We start from the raw sequence: 27,975 nt of genomic DNA on the forward strand, positions 1-27,975 counted from the left end.
TCCACAAACACACAATGTAACTTTTTCTGGCCTTCTCTGTACTTCAACAGTATTCTCAGAGCAAATATTGCATCTGTAGTGCTCTTTCTCAGCATGAAACCATATTGCTGCTCACAGATCTTCACCTGTTTTCTAAGCCTAGCTTCTACTGCTCTTTCCCATAACTTCATGCTGTAGCTGATTAACTTTATGCCTCTGTAGTTACTGCAGCTCTGCACATCACCTTTGTTCTTGAAAATAGGAACCAGCAGACTTCGTCTCCACTCCTCAGGCATCCTCTCACTTTCCAAGATATATATATATATATATATATATATATATATATATATATACACACACACACACACACACACACGTACACACACACACACACACACACACACACACACACACACACACACACACACACACACACACACACACACACACACACACACACACACACACACACACACACACACACACACACAGTCTGGGGTCATGTGACACAACCTGTTTTAAACACATTATTAAACTTTGCAGTTGTGACATTCATTTGTTTACATATGATGATTAGCTCCACCCACACTGACAACACATTGGCTGCAGCACAGACTATTAAAAAGAAAACCTGCACAAAGGTTCCAGCTTCACGTATTTTTGTTGTTTTTGTGTGGTCCAGCAAAAACAAGAAAACAGCACAAAATATCAGCTCAAAGAGAAATATGTGCAAATAATGGAGCCTTTATTTCTAAATGTAGACCTTCACACCTTCTCATCTTTTACCTCATTTGCACAGGCAGGCATTTTCTGGCTCCAACCTAGAAACACTCCCACGAACCCGTCCGCTGAACATCCCACTTACAAGAGCAGAAAGATGTTCAGTTATGAGCCTTTCTCCTAACGCATGGCTGAGACAGCTAATCCTGGTTCCAGTCCAGACCCTGGTTTTGTCACAGCCATGTCATTTAGACTCGTCTCAGGACACCAGCCATGCATGTAATTACTTCACAGCGTTTTTCTACAGCTCCTCTGATGCCCTTTGCCATTAGAAACGACTCCCCAAGGCTCCCGGCACTGCTGCATCAGCACCTTTACGGACCACAGTCCATGCGCTCATATCTTCTGAAATTTGTCTTCCGCAGTCTACATGAACACATCCTGTCATATGACCATGTTTTACGTTCATTGTTGTGAAATGTCTTTACCACCGTATTGTCAAATATCTAAAAACTGGATTCTGAAATCACCCATAGCCTCAAAATTTCTCGTGTTTGCAAACATATTCCATTTCCAATAAAAATGCAGCAAAATTTCACATTTTAGAAGCTGAAATGAATGAAATCTTGACTTCAACCATGATCCAAACAACTTTTCATTATCTTCTGTTGGTTACTTATTTCTCCTCGTTTCCTACCTTAAGAAAAGTGTCCAGGGATCCGTTCTCCATGTACTCTGTAATAATCATCACTGGCTTGCCTAAAATAAAAATCAAGAACAAAAATACCCATAAATGGTCTAAACAAAAAATGACAAATACTTTAGTGCACTGATTACACAAAGTGAAGGTGACAGTGCATCTACAGTCATACATTTTATATATAATTACATACATACATACACAGGTGAACCTCGTACACACACCCACACACAGGTGAACCCCGTTAACTCACATAAGTCGGGGTCCACTAAATCGAACCACAAGTTAATAGGGTTGACCAAAAAGATAAAGTAGTCTTTATGCAGTAGTCTAAATTGTCGGGGTGGACAAATCGGCCGCAAGTAAAGCCAAATGTGAATTACACATAGGCAAGTTAATGGAGTTTACTTGTACATACACACACACATATACACATACATACACATATATATATATACATATATATATATATATATATACATATATATATATATATATATATACATACACATATATATATATATATATACATACATATATATATATATACACATATACACACACACAAACACGTACATACACATATATACAGTAGTGTTCAGAATAATAGTAGTGCTATGTGACTAAAAAGATTAATCCAGGTTTTGAGTATATTTGTTATTGTTATATGGGAAACAAAGTACCAGTAGATTCAGTAGATTCTCACAAATCCAACAAGACCAAGTATTCATGATATGCACACTCTTAAGGCTATGAAATTGGGCTATTAGTAAAAAAAAGCAGAAAAAGGGGTGTTCACAATAATATTTGTGTGGCATTCAGTCAGTGAGTTCGTCAATTTTGTGGAACAAACAGGTGTGAATCAGGTGTCCCCTATTTAAGGATGAAGCCAGCACCTGTTGAACATGCTTTTCTCTTTGAAAGCCTGAGGAAAATGGGACATTCAAGACATTGTTCAGAAGAACAGCGTAGTTTGATTAAAAAGTTGATTGGAGAGGGGAAAATCTATACGCAGGTGCAAAAAATTATAGGCTGTTCATCTACAATGATCTCCAATGCTTTAAAATGGACAAAAAATCCAGAGACGCGTGGAAGAAAACGGAAAACAACCATCAAAATGGATAGAAGAATAACCAGAATGGCAAACCTGGATTAATCTTTTTAGTCACATAGCACTACTATTATTCTGAACACTACTGTGTATATATACTCAACAAAAATATAAACGCAACACTTTTGGTTTTGCTCCCATTTTGCATGAGATTAACTCAACGATCTAAAACTTTTTCCACATACACAATATCACCATTTCCCTCAAATACTGTGCACAAACCAGTCTAAATCTGTGATATTGAGCACTTCTCCTTTGCTGAGATAATCCATCCCACCTCACAGGTGTGCCATATCAAGATGCTGATTAGACACCATGATTAGTGCACAGGTGTGCCTTAGACTGCCCACAATAAAAGGCCACTCTGAAAGGTGCAGTTTTGTTTTATTGGGGGGGGATACCAGTCAGTATCTGGTGTGACCACCATTTGCCTCATGCAGTGCAACACATCTCCTTCGCATCATCCGTGAAGAGAACACCTCTCCAACGTGCCAAACGGCAGCAAATGTGAGCATTTGCCCACTCAAATCGGTTACAACGACGAACTGGAGTCAGGTCGAGACCCCGATGAGGACGACGAGCATGCACATGAGCTTCCCTGAGACAGTTTCTGACAGTTTGTGCAGAAATTCTTTGGTTATGCAAACCGATTGTTCCAGTAGCTGTCCGAGTGGATGGTCTCAGATGATCTTGGAGGTGAACATGCTGGATGTGGAGGTCCTGGGCTGGTGTAGTTACACGTGGTCTGCGGTTGTGAGGCTGGTTGGATGTACTGCCAAATTCTCTGAAACGCCTTTGGAGACGGCTTATGGTAGAGAAATGAACATTCAATACACGAGCAACAGTTCTGGTTGACATTCCTGCTGTCAGCATGCCAATTGCACACTCCCTCAAATCTTGCGACATCTGTGGCATTGTGCTGTGTGATAAAACTGCACCTTTCAGAGTGGCCTTTTATTGTGGGCAGTCTAAGGCACACCTGTGCACTAATCATGGTGTCTAATCAGCATCTTGATATGGCACACCTGTGAGGTGGGATGGATTATCTCAACAAAGGAGAAGTGCTCACTATCACAGATTCAGACTGGTTTGTGAACAATATTTGAGAGAAATGGTAATATTGTATATGTGGAAAAAGTTTTAGATCTTTGAGTTCATCTCACACAAAATGGGAGCAAAACCAAAAGTGTTGCGTTTATATTTTTGTTGAGTATATATACACACACACCCTAGTGTTCAGAATAATAGTAGTGCTATGTGACTAAAAAGATTAATCCAGGTTTTGAGTATATTTCTTATTGTTATATGGGAACAAGGTAGCAGTAGATTCTCACAAATCCAACAAGACCAAGCATTCATGATATGCACACTCTTAAGCCTATGAAATGTATATATATATATATATATATATATATATACACACACATCATTGAAAACACATAACCCTTCTCAAATTTTTAATTTGCAAAGGTCAAAGAATAATGTTGCCATATTAACATATGTGTTTTTACTGTACATAAGCAGGTATTTGTAGCAACAGCTTATTGAGAATTTATACACAGAAGTGATTTTTGTGGTATTCAGGAGAAAACATTTTGGAATCTGACAAAATGTCTTTAAAATGTTTAAATGATACATTGGGTCAACTCTTTTTTTCAGCACTTTATTGTTTCCCATAATACTCCTGCGCTACCCAGAATGCACCACTGCACCAGCAGAGTTCCGGCATTTCAAAGCCATATAAACAATGGCTAGTGAGGATGTGGATGGCGCTGATTCAGCGAGTTTACGGGCGATTATGATGATACCATACCATACCCTTTATTTATATAGCACATTTCACAAACAGTTTCCAAAGTGCTGTACACAAAAAAAAAAAACACACAGAGGACCACACACTCACGCGGTGCTAAAAGCCAAAGCATAAAAATGGGTCTTTAGACGAGACTTAAAACACTCTACAGTGGGGGCTGTTCAGATATTAAGGGGCAAATCATTCCACAGCTGAGGGCCCACCACAGAAAAAGCCCCGTCTCCCCTGGTTTTAAGTCTCGTCACAGGCACCACAAGCTGGAACTGGCCCTCAGACCGCAAAAGATGGGGAGGCTGATAAATTCGGATGAGGTCCGAAATGTACGTTGGGGCGAGTCCATTCAAAGCTTTAAAAACAAACAATAAAATCTTAAAATCAACTCTAAAACAAACTGGAAGCCAGTGCAGAGACGCCAGAACTGGAGCAATGTGCTCCGTGACGATGACGCTCCGTGATGATGACACGTTCTCCCAAGTTGAGAGGTTATCTACAGGAGGTGTAGCACCTGTGATGAGCTTCTGCTGAGCCCCGATGTCTTGTAGTCCATACTTCACAATGTTTGTTTACATTGTGCCCTAAACCAGAACTCTGCTGAAAGCGACCTCTCACGTGAATCACGGACCATGAGACAGCACGAGATTCACAACTGCGAATGGCAGAATGTTTTAATGCCAGAATTTCAAAAGCTTCAGACTGGGAGACAGAGGCAAGAAACTGCAGACAAACCACACACACGTTGATGGTTGATGGGAAGGTCCTACATGTTCAGGATAGGTCCAGAGAAATGTGCAGAATCACATACTCTAGGTTCTTGTACTTTAGTCTCTCCCTCTCTCTCTCATTACATAGGAAGGTTTGACTGCACCATTTGTCTTGGACTTCCATCATCCACTGTTGGTTTTGCACTTGTTTTCCCATCTCCCAATCATCTCCGTCATTGACATGTTCTGACAATCCCTCAGTGGCAAAGAAGACTGACTCTCGGTTAATTCCTGGACAGGATGGTGGAATTCTACATCCAGGGTCGATGTAGAGGATCGATCCTGTAGGTGGGTTTGTTGAACATATGTGTTGCACACCGAGAAACACACGGCCCTTGACAGATCCTTAGCCTGGTCCAATGGCTGGGAAATCCCACATGATCAGGGTCTGTGGTGTGTAGTGAGCGCCTCGCATGGTAGCATCCTGACATCGGTGTGTGACTGCGTCTGTGTGAATGGGTGAATGTGAGGCATAATTGTAAAGTGTTTTGAGTGTCTGATGCAGATGGAGAAGCACTATATAAATGCAGTCCATTTAAGGTTGCTCACCTTTACAAATAAAAAGAAATGTAAAAAACAAAAAAGAAAAAACTGAAATGTAGCCATTTTGGATGCCACCTTGGATTTTGAAAGCCACAAGGGGGAAGTTCGGGGACTTTTAATTTGTGATTCTATTCTTTTTTTTTTTTTAATATCCTGAAAATTTGTTGGCAAAATTTCAATTTCATTTGAGCATATGCTCTTGGAAACAACTTAAGACCAATTTTAATGTAGCAGAACTCCGGATTCTAAACTATAAATACCCAATCATTACCCACAATCCACCTGGCAACCTGATATTTGATATATAAAACTTAAATACAAAGAGATCAACCTCTAGACCTCCTACATATTAATGCAGCTGGAATTTATGAGAAGAAAATAGAAACTGCGTCTCCGTCACTGCTCGAAGTGATCGGACGACTTGAAGCCGAGTCTGATGGACGTTTTATAATTCCGAGCTTCAGTGTGAAAATGGATGAAAATAAAGTCTTGCATGTCGACCTGAGCCTGACAAGTTGATCCTGAGCTGCCTGAACCATCAACACAGTAAAACCACGTTGGGTAGTAATCTGCATTGACATTTTTCATAAATTCTACAGTGAGCGTTAAAGTCCAGAAGTAAAACACGGTGTGTTAAAGCAGACACGTCGATGACTCACTCTTTGTGATCACGCCCTCCAGATGGATGATGTTTGGATGGTTGAACTGGCCCATGATTGACGCCTCCCACAGAAAGTCTCGTCTCTGCTGCTCTGTGTAACCCGCCTTCAAGGTCTTAATGGCAACCTGGATTTCTCTTTTCCCAGGAATCCTCAGCGGGCCGCTGCACACCTCCCCAAATTCCCCTAAACAAACAGACATGGGCGCTTAGATGTGATTTCAGCATTCAAACAATGTTTTTTTGGAAAAAACCAACAAAGATCATGCTGGTGACTGAGTGGAACCCAGAATAAACTGTAAACAAAGTCCACAATGTCCACCAACTGGACTTATGTGTGACTGTCTTTCTCTGTGTAAATGAGAACAGGAGAGAGTAGCTATATATCACACATCTTCCAAAATTATATACATTCATGTGTGATTTATATTTCAGCGTTCAATATTGCAACAAGTACAAGCTAACCTTTGTTAATTTGCAAGTGTTCTGTTTGTAAGATTGTTTTATTTGCAACTCTGTTGTCCCATTAAAAAAAAAATATTTTTTTTCTGAAATGTTATTTCTCAGTCGATGCCTTTTCTGAAATACATCCATTTACCTATTTTACTGTGTTTGCACTGCAATTGTCATATGTAATAATATTGAGTCTTATAAATGGCATGTCCAGTTTTTTGAAATGCCAATAATTTTCTAAAAATTACAGCACACAAAATATTTTCCAAATTGTGTTTCATGAAATGTTGCATCTTGTGAAGTGTCTTTTAAAATATTTTCTACAATATTCTTTATTCCAAAATATTGTATTTTCTGTAGTTGAAGCATTTTTCTTGTCAATTTGTATTGTTAAATATTTCTCATTTGCACTACAGGGCCACTGTATGATAGTCAAAAAAACCAAAGTAATAACTGAAATCATTAAATAATCAAGTGATAATTATCATCAAAACTAATTAAAATCCCACCTCACCCAAAAAATAAATAAAACTGTGCAAATGAAGGACGTACATATTTTACTTCAAACATTCTTACTGTTAATCATGGAGACCAGTACAATGCTCTACCACAATATTTGTTTAAAGCGACAATGTGTGAATTTCATTCAGCTTGAGGACATTTCAACAGTGACGAGAAATGAAAAGTTTTTATGCCAAATGTTTCAGCATGTCAAAAACAAAACAAAACAAAAAAATAATAATGAAAACAGGCAGAAAAATCCCTCAGACAGACACAGAAAGGCAGAGTTGGCTCACCGGCTCCGATAATCCTCTCTATGGAGATGAACGACACGTCAATTTCTTGAGCAAATTCATGCACAGCCTGGTTGGGATCCTCGTAGGTCAGAGGGTCAATGTAGGTACGCACCCCTGGGAACTTTACTGCAGACACACACGCACACCATCTCCACCATTTTTATTATTCCCCACATCAACACAAGCAATTAGTGAGTCTAAGACAGAAAAGCACATTATAAGACCACAGCATGAGTGACCCAGGTCCAAAAAATAACATTTAAACTTATACGTGTTAGCAATGAAATTATAGGCCTTTTCAGCTAACTAATATAGATCATCAAGTGTCCACGTGGGTGTATCTTACAGAGCACAAAGTGGCTCAGAATGGCTCAAAACGTGACCTTGGCCTGTGACCTTGTCTTTTAACCGAATCTTCTCAAAATCCACTCACTTTGTCCCTGATTGAGCCTCAATTATTCCACCAAATGTGATCAAATCTGAGTAGTTTGTTCACACTCAGACACCCAGGATCGACAAACAACACCCCCACATTCACTAAGGCATTCGCCCGGGTGTAAATATGACAGCTTTTACAAATGTTGCCACTTCTGAAACCACTACCGAGAATACTGCCAATACTGCAGCCCAGCTGGTACAACAGAATACAACGATTCATAACTTCAATTTTCCAAAAATGAAGACATTTTCTGCATAACACTGTAACTAATTACACTGTCATTTTACTGTAATTTGTTTTATGGTCTAAATCAATATGACAAGATGTTCTGGCAGTGCAATGGGTGCTTCTTCTGCAGCTGATGACCGACCCAACAGATGGGGAGCAGCAGACAATGGCCAGAAAAAAAGTGGCAGAGTACATTAAGCTGTCAGGGCCAATAAATCATTGTGTGTGTGTGTGTGTGTGTGTGTGTGTGTGTGTGTGTGTGTGTGTGTGTGTGTGTGTGTGTGTGTGTGTGTGTGTGTGTGTGTGTGTGTGTGTGTGTGTGTATGTTTGCCATGACAGCAGGAAGTGAACTGTACACACGCCTACAAACTTACAAACGCGGCCACTGTTCAAACTCAATGACGGCATCAAAGCTTGGAGATGGTCAGGAAGTCCTGACTTACTGTGACCGTTGTGGAAGTGCATCTTCTCCTCTTCAGGGTCCTGCTTTGCTTTGCTGTAGCCACATCGCCTTCAAAAGAAGAAAAACAGAGAATCAAAAAGAACGGCACTCAAAGTGCACACACCTCTGTCGCACAATTTTATAGTTGGATTAACATCATAAATGCATGTTTGTGGGTGTGTTTCTTCCTGCACAACAACGCTGTTCAAATAATGCACACACAGACATGCCGACAATGACCTACTTTTTCTGGGTCAAATGCAAACATTTAAATAATCTGACCGCATGAACGTCCGTTCGTTAATGATAATGGTCTGCAATCATGGTGAGATGGAGGCCACACCATGCAAATATAGTGGCCCTGCATTCAACCCGTGGAACATTATAGTGAGTACTGTATTTTGCAGGGGGGGTTTTTTTTTGGGGGGGGGGGTGTTTTTTGGCTACATGATCTTGAAAAGCAGGTCAAGGTCACTCATCTCTGAACTCATCCAAGACCTCCAACAGGTCCATAAGTATTGCAAATTAGGTAGGCTCCATCCCAGCCTATAGAAACTTATTTCAAGTACTGCATTTTTCAATTGATTTTTGTTTTCTGTTGTATTTTATGTGGTATATGATCTTGAAAATTAGATCAAGGACACTCATCAATGAACTGTACAATGATCCCCAACAGGTGCATATATGGTGGAAATTTGGTGTCTCTGCACTCAACCTGTGGAAAGTTATTGTGAGTACTGTGCCCACCCCATCCCCAGCCAGCCCCACCACACACACCGCTTTTATTTTTGTATTTTTCATTTTTGGCTGGCATGACCGTGAAATGCAGGTTAAGGTCATTCATCATTTAACTCATGCAAGACTTCCAACAGATCCATAAATGTTGCAAATTTGGGGGCCCTGCAGCCAATGTATGGAAACCCATTGCAAGTACTGCTTCTTTTTTCTGATTTTTGTGACCTTGAAAATTAGATCAAAGTCGATCAACATCATCCTCAACAGGTGCATATATGGTGCAAATGTGGTTGCCCTGCGCCCAACGTATGGAAACCCACTGCAATTACTGCAGTGGGTGACGGGGAGCAGAAACTTGGTTGTCTTGGTTGTCTGTGTTTTGTTAGTAATGCAGTAATTCATCTCACCTTCCACTGAGCAGGAATCCAGCAACAACTGCAAGCAGAACCACAGCCAATGTGACGGCCACGGCCACGATGGACGCCTGAGCGCGCTCACTGGTGGCAGTTACTGCTGAGAAAAACACAATGCACAAACAGATATATAAACACAGGAAAGACTAATTAAACAGCAGCTTTGGTGTCTCGACGATCTCTGAGGTTAGAGTGAAGAAGCAAAAGCCTCCTGTAGTGAGAAGAAGCAGAGTTCACTGTCAAAGTTATTACTCGGTGTCAAGTCAAGTCTGGAACCAAACGCTAGTGCTGCACTTCACAACATCCATAACACCATGGAATTGCCCTGGATCGTAACCACCCAGACAGACAACCGGTCCGTTCTCAATCCTCTGTCCAAAAATCTCATGGCTCTTCTGAGGCTCCTCTCGATCTCAAAGGTGGAGAACCCAGAGACATGCAAGTCATTGCTGAGTGACTGCCTCTACAAGTTCAACACTTTCACCACATACAGATACATTTCTGATGGCCAAGTCCAGGAAGTTATTAAAAGCCTGAATCTTAGACTTGATCCAAGACAATCACAAACTCAGATACTCTGATTCCTCACTCAGCTTCTCAAGTGCTGCAATCACAACATCCATGTAATTCCACAAAGAACATAGCATCGTCTGTCAAGTCAAGGTCAGTAAACCTGTCCTCACCAATAAAAGCAACCAAATCACTAGTGCCCACAACGCAAACCTAACACCTAGTCCAGGCAAACAATGAACAGTGAAGGAGCCTGAACACATTCCTGAGGAACACCAGGGAAACTCTCAGTCTTTGCATTCACTCTGCACAGCACTCACAGTATGTGTGTACAGGCTGGCTATGATATCCAGCAGCTTGTTGGGCATCCCACAAATTCTCAGGATGTCGTAGAGGACAGTCCACAAACCTGAACCAAACACTTTGCAAAAATCAAAACAGGCTGTGAAAAAGCACTGCTGATATTCAGGCTTGTGTTCCCCTGAGTACCCACAGGGCTAGAATGCAGATGATTGCAGATTTCTCAGGGGTGAAGCCAGACTGTGCCAGTCGCTGAGCAGCAAATAGCTGGAACAGAATCCTATTAAGAATGATCCTTGTAAGCACCTTCCCTGGCACAGACAGCAGTGTGACACCCCCTGTAGCTTTACAACCCGTGTGATCACCCTTTCCTTCCCACATTGTGGAACCTTTCTTCTAATGTTTTCTTCTGAACTGAGCATCAGACAGCAGTTTAAATGATGACTACAAAATCTGTATTTTTATACATTATCAGGATTTTTAACAACCTGGATGACTTAAAGTAGATTTAAGCATAAAAAGCAGCAAGTGACCTGTAGAATCTGACTAGAGGGCTTAAACTTGAATGTGCAGATGCGCATAGTGAAAAAGTGTAGGAATTCCACATTCTGTTACTTTGAAGAAAATTAAATAAAAACAAAAACACACCTGCTGCAAAAACTTTGACCTGATGATCACACAGAGACTCCAGGGCAGCAAGAGACTGAACACTAAAGCCATCTGATCCAAACCCCATCAGAGACTGAAGTCACTTCAGATTACACCCGAGCAGAAAGGACGCCTTACTTAATGTTTGGTCGCACTAATTTAATGTTTCATCCATTCTGGCCTGCTACTGTGTGTTTCTCGAGGATGCAATAAGACGTACTCACAGTAAGGGCTGGTCTGGAACTCAAAACGACGGCTAAAAGCACCATATCCTGCAGAGGTCCTTGCTCGCACCTGTAATACAAAATATTAAAAACATCTTCATTCATATCAAGTCACGTTCATCTGTAAAAGTGCGTAATAAAAGGTTGCACTGAAAAGCCTTGATAATATGAATCTTATCCGTGTTGTATAAACACGCAATTACAATTTCAACTAAATCCACTGTGATCCACGGATGGACTCAGAATGGCTGCACTAGTGTCGTCACATCCCCCACACGACATTAACACTGTGTGTCCTGACTTTCAACTACCTAATGGATCACAGGTTCATCCACACCTCACCTGCAGCAGTCAGGCGATACGTGGACTTGTCCTTTTCCAGTTGCTGGCCTCCTCAACACTGAGGCACCTGCACGCTGAATCGTGCTCAGAGAAATGCACAACGCGACTGTTGTGTTGCAGCTGATGTTACCTCACAATGAAAGTCTGAATCAGAGACTCCCCAAGTAAGCACTCTTTTGACCCAAAGTCAATCTAGTGGTACCACTAATCCTCCAGAGACCCAAAAGCTAAGACATCCAGTTGACACGTTAGATCACCGGTTAGAATCCAAATCTCACAACCACACAGCAAGTCAGGAAGCACCAGCACCTTGAAAACTTGTAGACCATAATCCAGTGATCAATTTTGACCTCATCAGTAACATGTTAGGGGGCTAAACGACACTTTCAATCCAGCTTCAGTACTATGACCTACACAAAAAGGTATGGTGGTTATTTCAGGGTGATAGCTGTAGCCAGCTAGGGATCAACGAAGGGTTATGCAGGAGTCAAAATTTTAAAAAGCGCCAATCATATTGAATAGTATACCACGTTATTACCACATTATTTGTCTGATCATAATGATTCCAAAAAGGTATAGTTTGGACTAACTGTGACTGAATGTTATGGAGTTAAAACGGCACAAATTGTGACAAGCTGCTCCAATTTTTGTAAAAAGTGATGAAAATTATTGATTGAGCTAAAAGGATTAATAAAAGGAATAGTTTTGACTGTGCTGAGTGTTTGGTTGGTCAAACAACGTCGACATCCATGACATTCTACGACGTGACATATGTTACCCCGTCAAGTGATAAGCATGACAGATGGTGCAAACTATTCCTTTTTAAAGCCCTATTAACTAAACCAATAATTTCCAACAGTTATTACGAAAATTAGAGCAAGTTTTTGACCCCTGTACAAACTGAAATTGACCTTTCGGTTTTTACCTTGTAACTCCAGAACACTTAGTCACATATAGTCCAAACTATACCTTTTTGGTATCTTTATGATCAGACAAATAATGTGGTGTACATTTCAATATCACTGGAGCATTTTCCATTTTTGACCCCCACCTGGTTACATGTCACCATGGGATGGCCACCATACATTTACGTGTAAGCCCTAGTGTACTGAGGCTCTAAGAGTTATTTAGTACCCTGTAATAACATCTGCATCACCAAACACCTGTCCAACAACCTGATAAAGCCACAGACTAGTTCTAGTTGCTACATTTCACACCAAGCATTGTGATAATCTTTCTTTTGCTCAGGGTCACCGCTATGCATCTGCATGTTGACTTCTCACAAATTTTTCCACACTGACAACATGGTAGCTGCAGCAGGAGCATAAATTTCAAAGCTTCCCGTGTTGCTCATTCTTCATACAAAACCTGGATCACAAATTTTTTTTCTTTTTTAATCATTAATTTGCCTTTCCTCATATTTGATCAGGATTAAACACTTGAAGTGCTTGTGTTCATTTTTCTAACCTGGAAGATGTAGCTTGAAGACGGTTTCAGTCCTTCCACCACCATCTCGGTCTCCTTGGATTTTATTATTGTGTAACTGGAATCCTGTTCCTGTGGGCGGCGTTAGAGAGGAGGTTATGCAAAATGACACAGGAGCCTAACACACACACACACACAGAAGTATCACACACACACACAGAAGTATCATTTTAAACTTTGCCAACTGGTTTTAGTTTGAGTAATCATTCTGTAACATGCAATGTGTGTGTGTGTGTGTGTGTGTGTGTGTGTGTGTGTGTGTGTGTGTGTGTGTGTGTGTGTGTCCTGGCCCTCATCATTTGCACACTTGCATATTGTCCTGCAGTGAGTTTGTGTGCACGGATCGGGTTTAAACGCAGCTAAATGTCCCCTCCATTAGCCAGAAGCCATTAGCAAAACCACTGACCACAAACCTGCCTTTCCTGTCCCGTACACCTTTATTCCGTCCTTCCCCGAAAAGATGACTTCAGAGGACAGAAAAAGAAGAAGGGCAGCGGAACAATGGCATGAAAAGCAGAATCAAGTTGCGTTTTGCTGGAGTTCAGTTTTAAAATAATACAGTGGGAAAAAAAAACAAAAAACATACAATACTGCTCACCTTTAAGATACTTTTTGGTGGAGTGGGGTAGATACATTTTGTTTAAAAAACTGTTGATGTAACATTGGGTTTGAGAAAAACTTCTTTCTTGCAACAAAAGACTACAGCAACAAAAATAAATAAAACTGCAAAATAAGCAGGGGTGGTGGCCAAGTGGTTAATGCGCTTGGTTTCAGTGCAGAAGGTTCCGGGTTCAAATCCCACCCCTGCCACATTTCTCCATGTAATGTGGAGTTGCGTCAGGAAGGGCATCTGGCGTAAAAACTATGCCAATTCAACATGCAGATCCACCTTGGATTTGCTGTGGCGACCCCAAGTGCAAACAAGGGAGCAGCCGAAGGGACTTATAATATTCATTGTAAAACTAAACAGGAGCTGTTTCACAGATTGTTTTTTACATGTAAACTGTAGAATTACATCCTAATAAACCATGTATATTTCATGCATCCTTCTGTCTGGCCACGCTACCATGCAGGTCTGATTGGTGGATTGCTGCAGAGATGGTTGTTCTTCTGGAAGGTTCTCCTCTCTCCACAGAGGAATCCTGGAACTCAGACAGAGTGACCATCAGGTTCTTGGTCACTTCCCTGACTAAGGCCCTTCTCCACTAATCACTCAGTTTAGATGGGCAGCCAGCTCTAGGAAGAGTCCTATTGGATCTGAACTTCTTCCATTTATGGATGATGGAGGCCACTGTGCTCATTGGGACCCTCACAGCAGCAGAAATGTTTCTGTACCCTTCCCCAGATTTGTGCCTCGAGACAATCCTGTCTCAGAGGTCTACAGACAATTCCTTTGACTTCATGTCTGCTTTGTGCTCTGACATACACTGTCAACTGTATGACCTTATATGTAGACAGGTGTGTGTCTTTCCAAATCATGTCCAATCAACTAAATTTACTCCAGGTGAACTCCAATTAAACTGTAGAAACATCCCAAGGATGATCAGTGGAAACAGGATGCATCTGAGCTCAATATTGTGAGCTTCATGAAAAATGCTATGAATACATGTGATTTCTTCATGTTTTATTTTTTAATAAATTTGCAAAAATCTAAAAAAAAAAAAAAATTTTTCACATAATCAATATGGAGTATTATGTGTAGAAATCTGAGGAAAAAAATAATTTCATCCATTTTGGAATAATATAATGAAATGTGGAAAAAGAGAAGCATTGTAAAGATTTAGATTAGAACTTTATTAATCCCTTGGGAAAACCCCCCTTCAGGGAAATTAAGGTTCCAGCAGCATTGTATAGCAGCACACAGGGTAAGAAGCACAGAGTCTCAAAAGCAGAAGTAAAAAGCAATTTGCAAAATGTAAATACAAATATAAATACCAGAACTACTGCTTGCTGCTGGTTTGCTGACTACTACTGTTCCTCTCTTTCCCGTCCTGTGTGTCTTTCATGTGTCACATGTTTTCAACAGGAAGTTTGTCTTTTATTTCTCAGGTAGGTTAAGGCCCATTAAGCTCATTTTAATAACTTAAGCTTCTGCGGTCCAGTAGAATCTGTGTGCAAAGTTTGGTTTTGTTGACAGCAATGGTCTGGGTTACCCCTCAAAAAGTCAGTTTTCCATGTTTGCTAATTTGTGGGAAAACCCATCTAGGCACAAATGGGTGTCACCTAACTCAGTTCGAGACAGTGAATGCATTCATATAAGGCACTTAAATGTGCGATGTACGGTTTGGGAGTTATAGAACAAAATGCAAACATTCTACTATAGCACCTCCTATATGCAGATTTGTTGCACATTTTTGTATCAGAGCTCATTGCAGGGTTTTGTACCAGTTCTGAAATAGCCACCTCTCCAACTTAATTCTTATAATAAAAGCGCAATGCTAAAATACCCACGGCCATGCAAATCAAGGAATATTTGTAGATTACCCTCTGTGATTTCCAGTTATTAATGAGACAAATATAATTCGATAGGAAGTTAGTTTTGAGTTAGCAAAAAAGTTAGCGTGCAAGCTAACGTCCGCAAAATGTCTTGTAAATGACTCCAGAGGTGTTATCGGGTTACAAAAACTGTTTTCAATTTTAGAAGTGTTTATTTCTCACTATGTTTTACATAATATATGATAAACATGTATGTAAACACACAAAACAAAGCAGTTTTGGAAAGAGCAGCCACTGACATCACAGTGCTGTCACCTGCGTCACTCAAAAACAAAACGGATCAGATTGAAATAGAATGTGACTTTTTAACCTCTTAAAATACATCAAGATTAGCCATTTTTGAACTTGTCCAAGGTCTGTGTCCCAAGAATGCTCCCTGTAAATTTCAAGAGTCTGGCAGTAATAGGACTGGACTTATGCTGAGCACAGACAGACAGACGGACAGACAGACACACAAAAAGCCTTCTCAATACCCAATGGACATATCTGATGGCCTCGGGTAAAAAACAGAATGAAAACAATAGGGTTTCCAGCCTGCTGGGTGCAGGCTGGGAACCCTAAAAATTAACACCTTGATAAACACCTCCAGACCACAATGGAAACAAGCACTTCTCACTTTCTTGTGCTATTCGTGTATTTTAATGCGCAAATATGTATATATTTCATGCATTATTTTACTAAATAAATTCAATCAATCGATTACAGAAATACTTTACATTCATCAAATTATGCTACACAGAAATATGAATTTTCACCAGATTAAAAAAAACAACTGAAAGTTCATTTCTGACCAAACAAACTAATCAGCCGCGTACGTGTTTTACAGTACAAAACATCACAAATATGATGAGGTATAAACAAACAAAGAAATGACAGTTGAGGATGACATAAGACTAATTGAAGTCACATCAGACTTCAATTAGTTTTTTTATTGTTACGATGATGGAAACGAGTTGCAAAGATTTTTACCCAAGGCCAAACTATGGTCATCGAGTATTGCGTCCGTCTGTTCATTTGTCTGTGCTCAGCAAGGGTCTTCAAATTCACAGGGAGCATTCTTGGGACACAGACCTTTTACAAGTTTAAAGATGGTTATAACCTTGACCTATTATAAAGGTCAAAAGGTCACATTCTGCTTCCTATTTTTATGCTCATGTGGCCGAGGTTATTTTAGCACTGAGTTATAGTTACAGATTTTAATTTAAAAGCTGAAGTTCTTACCTTTTCAAAGTATTTGATTTCATACTCCAGGATAATGCCATTGGGACGATCAGGCTCTGCCCATGAAAGTGCGATGCTGCTCTTCCCAGTGTGACCTTTTCTCACCACACTGACAGGGGAGGGCGCTAGAAACACAAATAAAACAAATATTAAAAAAATGTGCAGTTAAAAACAAAGCAAATATGAAACCACGTACGGCAAACGATAAAAACAAATATTAAACAGTAAGAACATGAAGGTCAATATGAAAATGTACTGTCAAAGACAAAAGCAAACGTGAAAACATGTATAGTAAAAAAAAAAATTATGAAAATAGTATGGGAAAAACAAAAGAAATAATATAAAAACATACTGAAAATAAGCAAATATGGAAACGTACATGAAAAACAAAAACATCTGAAAACATACTGTAAAAGACAAAAGAGCAAATACAAAAACAGGCACAGTTAAAAAAGAACATGAACACACAATGGTAAAAACAACAAATATGAAACTGTACTGTAAAACAGAAATAATTTTGAAAACACATACACTAAAAGCAAAAATATGAAAACACTATGGTAAAAACAACAAATATGAAACTGTACTGTAAAACAGAAATAATTTTGAAAACACATACACTAAAAGCAAAAATATGAAAACACTATGGTAAAAACAAAACAAGTATAAAACGTACAGTAAAAAATACATGAAAATACATAAAAACAAATATGAAAACATCCTCTCAAAGACAAAAGGAAATATACGAGGTAGGTAGGTTAAATCAAATATGAAAGCAGGTACAGTAAAAAAAATAAAAAAATAAATAAATGAAAACACTACGGTAAAACAAACTGAATATAAAAACATACAACAAAAATATTTTCAGATGTAAAATCTGCAACAGTGCAAGATCATCTTGCTGATGCATTTAAATAAGTTTCTTTTTGGCACTCAAAAAACTGAAAGTTTGCTGTTTTTACTGTATAATGACTATACTTTTCGAAGTATATTTATAATTTGGTTGAAACTCATCACTCATCTTCAACTGCTTTTCCGGGTTCGGGTTGCGGGGGCAACAGCTCCAGCAGGGGACCACAGACTTCCCTTTCCCGGACCACATTGACCACCTCTGACTGGGGGATCCCGATGAGGTGTTCCCAGGCCAGTGTGGAGATATAATCTCTCCACCAAGTCCTGGGTCTTCCCCAGGGTCTCCTCCTAGATGGACGTGCGTGGAACACCTCCCTAGGGAGGCGCCCAGGAGGCATCCTTACCAGATGCCCGAACCACCTCAGCTAGCTCCTTTAAACGCGAGGGAGCAGCGGCTCTACTCCGAGCTCCCTACGGATGACCGAACTTCTCACCCTATCTCTGAGGGAAACTTTACATTATAAATATACTCAGAGAGAAACTAATGAATTTAAACGCAACAAACGAGTAATTTTTTTAAAATTTGGTCCCAGTTTAACTTTTTTCAGTGGATTCTAGTCAAACTTGGCACATTTACAAAAAGAGTATGAATGATCAATACACACACAGCAAGAAATTATGAGAATCAGAAGATTCCACTCTCAAAGGAAACTTTACATATAAATATTTATATTTATTTGACATACTGGTAAACATTCCAACTGTTAGATTTTCACTTCAGCATAACATTAATGCAGGTTTTATTTGCAGAAACTGTTAATTTCTCATCGCCCCTTTCCTGATCACTATCATTAATTCAAACCGAGCCCAGTCGCATCCATCATGTGCTCATGGCGCTGTAACCCGACCTGTTGGCCCCCCCTCTCAGGGGGACCATTGGAGAGTCGGTGGCACATAAAGAGCTTTTAAGGAGTCAAAGCGCTCCCTCAGGCTGCATCCCGATCGTGTGCGAGCCGCCACTGAAAACGCTAAACACCGTTTAAGTTTCAGTGGCCTCAGCAGAATTCCACAGGGAATAAATCACTGCTGCAAACACAGTAACTTCATCCGGAGCCAACAGTTAAACAAAAGTGTTATCTGCAGCATCTTAAAAGCCTGAAACCAGAGACCCAACTGCACACACACTGCGCTTAAATGGTACAAAACATCAGGTTTCCTTGCCCAGCAGCTTTCGGAGGTAACGGGACACCAAAGCTGTTTTTATGTTTAAATCCGTGGATGCAGTTAACTGGATGCAGTTAATGGAGCTATGGTGTATTTAATCAAAGGCTTTTGAACATGACCAGAGGATACTGGGTGGGGATGTGCAGTTATCAAATGTCTCTGTGCATGGCTCAAATTACAGGGGGTACTCAACGGGCCCAACATCCCGCCCCTAAAAAAGAAGTAACATAACAGTTTGGCAAGGTTGGAAATAGCCATCTTTGCTCAGGGAAAAGATGTTCCAGCTGCCCGCCCACTAGAGCCTTGGACCCGTGAAGCATCGCACACTGGAGGATCCCTTAGTACCGCACCAGCCACCACCCTTCAACAACATGACCCTTGGTGCTCTAATGTGGTTTCTTCTTGTCCAGCGATGAGATGCCAAATGCCCTCCACCACCATCAACATCATAGCATGTTAGGCTCCAATGGAAGTCAGCTAGAGGATTCCTTCCATGGATTGGGGAAAAAGAATTTTACTTTTATGGCATCAAGGTTTGCGAGACAGACCTAGCTGTGGCAAATGGATGGTTACTTTCAAGAGGTGGGTATCGATCAGTTGTCTGTCTGGTTGGTTGCCATCCAGGACCTGGGACAGTTCCATGGTGTGGTGACCACCCAGTTATTAAACTGACAGCTGCATCAAAACTACAAAACAGCACTCAAGATGCCATAGGTATTAAAGGCACTGCGCTGCAGTGGTTTGAATCATATTTATCTAATAGATTACAATTTGTTCATGTAAATGGGGAGTCTTCTTCACAGACTAAAGTTAATTATGGAGTTCCACAAGGTTCTGTGCTAGGACCAATTTTATTCACTTTATACATGCTTCCCTTAGGCAGTGTTATTAGAAAGCATTACTTAAATTTTCATTGTTACGCAGATGATACCCAGCTTTATCTATCCATGAAGCCAGAGGACACACACCAATTAGTTAAACTGCAGGAATGTCTTTCAGACAAAGACATGGATGACCTCTAATTTCTTGCTTTTAAATTCAGATAAAACTGAAGTTATTGTACTTGGCCCCACAAATCTTAGAAACATGGTGTCTAACCAGATCCTTACTCTGGATGGCATTACCCTGACCTCTAGTAATACTGTGAGAAATCTTGGAGTCATTTTTGATCAGGATATGTCCTTTAATGCACATATTAAGCAAATATGTAGGACTGCTTTTTTGCATTTGCGCAATATCTCTAAAATTAGAAAGGTCTTGTCTCAGAGTGATGCTGAAAAACTAATTTATGCATTTATTTCTTCTAGGCTGGACTGTTGTAATTCATTATTATCAGGTTGTCCTAAAAGTTCCCTGAAAAGCCTTCAGTTAATTCAAAATGCTGCAGCTAGAGTACTGACAGGGACTAGGAGAGAGCATATCTCACCCATATTGGCCTCTCTTCATTGGCTCCCTGTTAATTCCAGAATAGAATTTAAAATTCTTCTTCTTACTTATAACGTTTTGAATAATCAGGTCCCATCTTATCTTAGGGACCTCTTAGTACCATATCACCCCAAGAGAGCGCTTCACTCTCAGACTGCAGGCTTACTTGTAGTTCCTAGGGTTTGTAAGAGTAGAATGGGAGGCAGAGCCTTCAGCTTTCAGGCTCCTCTCCTGTGGAATCAGCTCCCAATTCGGATCAGGGAGAAAGGCACCCTCTCTACTTTTAAGATTAAGCTTAAAACTTTCCTTTTTGAAAAAGCTTATAGTTAGGGATGGATCAGGTGACCCTGAACCATCCCTAAGTTATGCTGCTATAGACTTAGACTGCTGGGGGGTTTCCCATGATGCACTCAGTGTTTCTTTTTTATTCACCTCTTTTTGCTCTGTATGCACCACTCTGCATTTAATCATTAGTGATTGATCTCTGCTCCCCTCCACAGCATGTCTTTTTCCTGGTTCTCTCCCTCAGCCCCAACCAGTCCCAGCAGAAGACTGCCCCTCCCTGAGCCTGGTTCTGCTGGAGGTTTCTTCCTGTTAAAAGGGAGTTTTTCCTTCCCACTGTCGCCAAGTGCTTGCTCATAGGGGGTCGTTTTGACCGTTGGGGTTTTTCTGTAATTATTGTATGGCTTTTGCCTTACAATATAAAGCACCTTGGGTCAACTGTTTCTTGTGATTTGGCGCTATACGAGGGCTGTCAATAAAGTAACGGTCCTTTTTATTTTTTTCAAAAACTATATGGATTTCATTCATATGTTTTTACGTCAGGCATGCTTGAACCCTCGTGCGCATGCGTGAGTTTTTCCACGCCTGTCGGTGACGTCATTCGCCTTTGAGCACTCCTTGTGGGAGGAGTCGTCCAGCCCCTCGTCGGAATTCCTTTGTCTGAGAAGTTGCTGAGAGACTGGCGCGTTGTTTGATCAAAATTTTTTCTAAACCTGTGAGACACATCGAAGTGGACACGGTTCGAAAAATTAAGCTGGTTTTCAGTGAAAATTTTAACGGCTGATGAGAGATTTTGAGGTGATTCTGTCGCTTTAAGGACTTCCCACGGTGCGAGACGTCGCTCAGCGCTCTCAGCCGCCGTCGTCAGCCTGTTCAAGCTGAAAACCTCCACATTTCAGGCTCTATTGATCCAGGACGTCGTGAGAGAACAGAGAAGTTTCAGAAGAAGTCGGTTTCAGCATTTTATCCGGATATTCCACTGTTAAAGGAGATTTTTTTAATGAAAGACGTGCGGACGGATCCGCGCGTCGGGACGCAGCCGACGCGGTGCGGCGGCACAGGAAAAACACCTCCGTGTTGATAACCATTTGTAAAATCCAGGTGGCTTTTGATGGCTTTCAGTGGAGTGAGTATATGAGAAATTGTTTAACAGTTGTCCTTAAGGCTTTCAACAGAGGTGTTTTTCCTGTGGCGGAGCATCGCGGCGGCTGCGTCCCGACGCGCGGACCCGTCCACACGTCTTTCATTAAAAAAATATCCTTTAACAGTGGAATATCTGGATAAAATGCTGAAACCGACTTCTTCTGAAACTTCTCTGTTCTCTCACGACGTCCTGGATCAATAGAGCCTGAAATGTGGAGGTTTTCAGCTTGAAACAGGCTGACGACGGCGGCTGAGAGCGCTGAGCGACATCTCGCACCGTGGGAAGTCCTTAAAGCGACAGAATCACCTCAAAATCTCTCATCAGCCGTTAAAATTTTCACTGAAAACCATCTTAATTTTTTGAACCGTGTCCACTTCGATGTGCCTCACAGGTTCAGAAAAAATTTTGATCAAACAAAGCGCCAGTCTCTCAGCAACTTCTCAGACAAAAGAATTCCGACGAGGGGCTGGATGACTCCTCCCACAAGGAGTGCTCACAGGCGAATGACGTCACCGACAGGCGTGGAAAAACTCACGCATGCGCACGAGGGTTCAAGCATGTCTGACGTAAAAACATATGAATGAAATCCATATAGTTCTTGAAAAAAATAAAAAGTACCATTACTTTATTGACAGCCCTCGTATAAATAAAATTGATTTGATTTTGATTTGAAGATTGTACATTTGTCAAATATTTAATAGAACGATCAAGCTAAACCTTAAACACACATTTAGACCAAGGGTTGGCAACAGCAGGTGCAGGTTTCCCTAGCAACCGTTACCTCAACAGTGATGTCGCTCATTGAGTTGAGGTGATAAAACCTTTCACCGAGGTGAAGAAATGCAACAAAAACTCCCAACTGCTTAGACTTTCATTGCGTACAGTTGCCGATTCCTGATCTGGACTTTCTTTAGCAACATCACGGTATTAAACACAACATGTTATCAATAACACCTTCACACAACATGACAACATTCTCACGCACAGTGCAACAGATCGGAGCTATGAGGAGGGAGCGTGAATGGAAGATGAGAGGATGAGGTGACCAAAAGCGAATAAATGAGTAGAGAATGAGGTGATGGTGTAGACAGGGGGCGCTGTACCACACCTCGCAGGTTCAACATGTCTAGTGTCTGTTACATGTGCTAATGAGCAGCTGAAAGCATAAATCAAGATCAGCACCAGATCTTTTGGTCCAGGTCACATCTGTAAGGCTCCATCAATACTGCAGAAGCCTTTCAAATCTGTATCTGTCTGAACAATCGCCAAAATCAATACAGACCCCTCAGCCACCTGGTTTTTAATCCTACAACAACCCTCAGGGAATGACAATCTGATAGAAGCATAAAAGAGAGACTGACAGCCACACAGACGCAGATGTCTTCATTAAGCCTGTCGAGTATCAGATCTGTTCTCTTCCGACTCCTCGTCTTCATGTGGCATTTCGTCGACAGCTTTCCTACTCGCTACATATTTCTGCTAACCAAAGCAGCTGTGTGGGGTTTTACTACGGGTTCACGCCGCACCATTTCTTGACAAAGCCAACTGCTTACTAGATATTAAACATTAAGATGGAGGTCTATCCTATATACGCGTCTTTACCGGCTTGTTCCTCACAGACGCAGCTGTCATTTTTGCGCACAGCTCCAACACTGTTTAAACAGCAGGTCTACTTGTGCTCATCTGTGCAGCCATAGTTGTGACATCCGAAAATGAGGTGTGGTCAGGTGCAGTACATGGTTATCAGGAAGCAGAAAAAGCAACAAAAATTCATTGATTTTCTGCTGCATATCAGGCCAAGGTGGCAGTAGACCACACTCTCTATCCTCGGCCAAGCCCTCTAACTCTTCCTGGGGGATTCCTCGGCATTCCCAAGTCAGTGGGGGATATATAATCCATCCTGTTCTGGGGCCTCCTCCCAGTTGGATGTTCCTGTAAGACCTCCATAAGGAGACGACCGGGGGGGTCTCCTCACCAGAGGCCTGAACCATTTTGACTGGCTTTCAATGTGAAGAAGTAGCGGCTCTATTCATTGTTCTTCCCAGATATTTCAGCTTCTCACCCTGCCCCTGAGTTTAAGCCCAGATACCCAAAGAAAGAATGTAATTTCCACTGCTTGTATCCATGACCTTGTTCTTTCGATGATTAGCCAAAGCTCATGGCCACAGGTGATTATTATGGAGCTAAATCAAGGCCAAACGTTTTGTAATGTGAAAATAAAAAAAGATTGAAACAATAAATTTTGAAACTGAAAATTAAACTTTTGTAATGTGAAAATAAAAAAAGATTGAAAAAATACATTTTGAAACTGAAAATTCAATGTTTGTTCTTGAATTTTATAATCATTTAAAAAGTATTATCACAATAAAAATAAGTGTAAGATATATATTTTTCAGTTTAAATACATTTTTGATTCAGCTCTAATTTTTTTGATCAAATAATTTATTTTCATTCAAATTTCTTTTTTTCACCTTCAGATCTTTTTTTCACTTTCAGATCTTATTTTTTCAGTGTCAAACTTTTGGTCCCGTTCTGGCGTGGGAGGGCGTGGCTTCGATTGAGAGGGGCGTGGAATTGTGAGTGACAGGAGAGCAATCAGTCCTCACATGATGTTGCTTTCAGGAAACGTGGGTACTTTGATAATGACTCTGCTCCCGTCTCCGTCGATTATTTACTACGCGGCTGGCGTAAAATATATATCTTACACTTATCTTTATTTTGATAATACTTTTTAAATGATTATAAAATTCAAGAACAAACATTGAATTTTCAGTTTCAAAATTTATTTTTTCAATCTTTTTTTATTTTCAGATTACAAATCTTTTGGCCTTGATTTAGCTCCATAGAGGATAGGAGGATAAATCGATCGGTAAAGCCGTGTCTTCTGCCTCAGCTCTTTCTTTACCACCACAAGTTGCTCCCACTGTACAGTTAAGCGCCTTAAATAGTAACATTTCAACATTGGTGTGTATGTGAGTGAGTGAGAGAGAATGTGAGGCATCATTGCAAAGCACTTTAAACTACTGATTGAAATGGAAAAGTGCAATATAAATGCAGTCTATTTTCCATTCACAACAGTCCAGTACAGCATCTGCAGTACATTAGTTACAGCCCCAACCAGTCTGTCAATCTCGCACTCCATCATAACCCCAAATCATGAACATGAATCATTATATACAGTGCAAAATTCAGATACTACTTACACAGGCAGGTTCATGGTGCTCAGACACTGCAGAGACGCACATTAGCACCTAGACTCCTCGTCTTCACTCAACCGTAAAGAAAATTAATGGGAAATCTAAATGTTTCTAAAAATGAAATGATGATATGATGTTCCATGAGGTGACGGGACTCAATGATGAAGTGGTTTGTGGTCCACGTCTTTCCCCATTAACACACATTGGATGCAGCAGACCCAGTTCTGTGGACATATTTCAGGTGCTTTTGAACACAACGGCAAACTTTGCTGAAATTCACCCTGATGTTTGCGTGAGCCATCACGTCCTCGGTGCTTCCTTGATGGAAAGTCTTGACAACCACTGTCCAGTCCAGGTGTCCAAAATCAATTCAGGACAGAGAAAGTCTGCGAGCTTCAGCACCAAAGTGCTTGCAGTTGAATTTCTGGCTCGTTTGATCTGCTGGTGCTCCAGTTGTCACTTTTGCAGCTAAAGCAGTTTGATGGCTACAAAGTTCCAGTGTAGTGTGACAGGAAGGAAGCCAGACAGGGCTGATAATGGAGCCCTGATAACAAGCATCGTGGCAAAGCTGACAAGAATACAGTTCCACATGGCCCTAGGAGAAAAATAATCCACGCAGCCCACTGATGTTACAGCGCACAACAACAACACAATGACGAGGAGGCGATGGCTGTAAAGTTAGAGCAATGGGTTCGAGACCAGAGGATCCACCGGTAGATTCTCTCTTCTTAACATGGGAAATCACTGAAGACTCTTGGGCAAGGTCCTTAATCTGAAGTTGTTCCCAAAGTGCAGGCGAGCACTTTGCATGGCAGCACACAGACATCAGCAACATGATTTTCAATTTTAACTCCGTGAACAAAGTTGGAGGATGTGGTGTTTTCACCCCTGATTGTTTGTTTGTTTGTTTTTGAACAGCTTGGAGCCCACAATTTTTCATATATCATTATGACATTTTTACTTAAGATTGATATCCTGATGGGCAAGAACTGATTCAACTTTGAAGGGCATAGGTCAAGGGAAAAGCCAGGAAAAATCATGGGAAAATTGGAAAAAATCCTTATCTTTAACATAATGAATTTTCAAAAAATTCATAACCCTGTCAAAAAAAGAACAAATTTCTTTCATATTTGAGAGCATTATGTGGGATGGTATACTTAATCGAGTGAAAGTTTCATCCGGATCTGATCCAGATTAAAGAGTTTGTGCCCATTTACATTTAACATTGAAAATGCCATTTAACATATACACTCAACAAAAATATAAACGCAACACTTTTGGTTTTGCTCCCATTTTGTATGAGATGAACTCAAAGATCTAAAACTTTTTCCACATACACAATATCACCATTTCCCTCAAATATTGCTCACAAACCAGTCTAAATCTGTGACAGTGAGCACTTCTCCTTTGCTGAGATAATCCATCCCACCTCACAGGTGTGCCATACCAAGATGCTGATTAGACACCATGATTAGTGCACAGGTGTGCCTTAGACTGCCCACAATAAAAGGCCACTCTGAAAGGTGCAGTTTCATCACACAGCACAATGCCATAGATGTCGCAAGATTTGAGGGAGCGTGCAATTGGCATGCTGACAGCAGGAATGTCAACCAGAGCTGTTGCTCGTGTATTGAATGTTCATTTCTCTACCATAAGCCGTCTCCAAAGGCGTTTCAGAGAATTTGGCAGTACATCCAACCAGCCTCACAACCGCAGACCACGTGTAACCACACCAGCCCAGGACCTCCACATCCAGCATGTCCACCTCCAAGATCATCTGAGACCAGCCACTCGGACAGCTGCTGAAACAATCAGTTTGCATAACCAAAGAATTTCTGCACAAACTGTCAGAAATCGTCTCAGGGAAGCTCATCTGCATGCTCGTCGTCCTCATCGGGGTCTCGACCTGACTCCAGTTTGTCGTCGTAACCGACCTGAGTGGGCAAATGCTCACATTCGCTGGCATTTGGCACATTGGAGAGGTGTTCTCTTCACGGATGATGCGAAGGAGATGTGTTGCACTGCATGAGGCAAATGGTGGTCACACCAGATACTGACTGGTATCCCCCCCCAATAAAACAAAACTGCACCTTTCAGAGTGGCCTTTTATTGTGGACAGTCTAAGGCACACCTGTGCACTAATCATGGTGTCTAATCAGCATCTTGATATGGCACACCTGTGAGGTGGGATGGATTATCTCACCAAAGGAGAAGTGCTCACTATCACAGATTTAGACTGGTTTGTGAACAATATTTGAGGGAAATGGTGATATTGTGTATGTGGAAAAAGTTTTAGATCTTTGAGTTCATCTCATACAAAATGGGAGCAAAACCAAAAGTGTTGCGTTTATATTTTTGTTGAGTGTATGAGAAAGTTCGATCTGGATCTGATCTGGATTGGGGATTTTGTGAACATTTGGATTTAATATTGAAAAGCCCATTTGGTGTACATTTTGCATTATATCTCAATCAAAATTGTCAATCACTCATTTGTGACAATGAGGTGCAGACTGGCACTCTCAATAAACAGACTAAATTTGATCCACATCTGAGCCATATTGCAGATTTAGCAGATATTTGATTTTAACACTGAAAAATCATTTTTAATCTATATTTTGTATTATATGTTAGCTTATGAAAAGCCACTTCTAACAGGACTTTGACACTGAAAATTTTTTCCAAGATAATTTGTGGAACTAGTGGAAACTAGTGTTGGCAGAGGTTTGCGTGTTGTTTTTTTTTTTAAACTTCACTCTACTTCACCACATTTGTCACATCTTTTTTCCATCTCAGATCAAACCACCCTCGCATCCTTTACCTCTCACTCATGCCT

The 27,975-nt window shown here is 40.8% G+C and overlaps 1 protein-coding gene across 1 annotated transcript in view; it reads right to left on the reverse strand.

Annotated features, from left to right (window-relative positions):
• The window catches only part of LOC117529226 (ephrin type-A receptor 5), a 161,064-nt gene that overhangs the window by 33,181 nt on the left and 99,908 nt on the right, over positions 1-27,975 (reverse strand). Inside the window, exons 6-13 of the mRNA XM_034191956.1 lie at positions 17,019-17,143; positions 13,284-13,373; positions 11,475-11,544; positions 9,787-9,889; positions 8,646-8,713; positions 7,536-7,661; positions 6,287-6,472; positions 1,397-1,458 (exon numbers count right to left, since the gene is read on the reverse strand). Of these exons, the coding sequence (XP_034047847.1) occupies positions 1,397-1,458; positions 6,287-6,472; positions 7,536-7,661; positions 8,646-8,713; positions 9,787-9,889; positions 11,475-11,544; positions 13,284-13,373; positions 17,019-17,143 (830 nt within the window). The remainder of the gene's footprint in view (positions 1-1,396; positions 1,459-6,286; positions 6,473-7,535; positions 7,662-8,645; positions 8,714-9,786; positions 9,890-11,474; positions 11,545-13,283; positions 13,374-17,018; positions 17,144-27,975) is intronic.

Source organism: Thalassophryne amazonica, chromosome 17 (genome assembly GCF_902500255.1).
Source record: "Thalassophryne amazonica chromosome 17, fThaAma1.1, whole genome shotgun sequence".
Classification (NCBI taxonomy): domain Eukaryota; kingdom Metazoa; phylum Chordata; class Actinopteri; order Batrachoidiformes; family Batrachoididae; genus Thalassophryne; species Thalassophryne amazonica.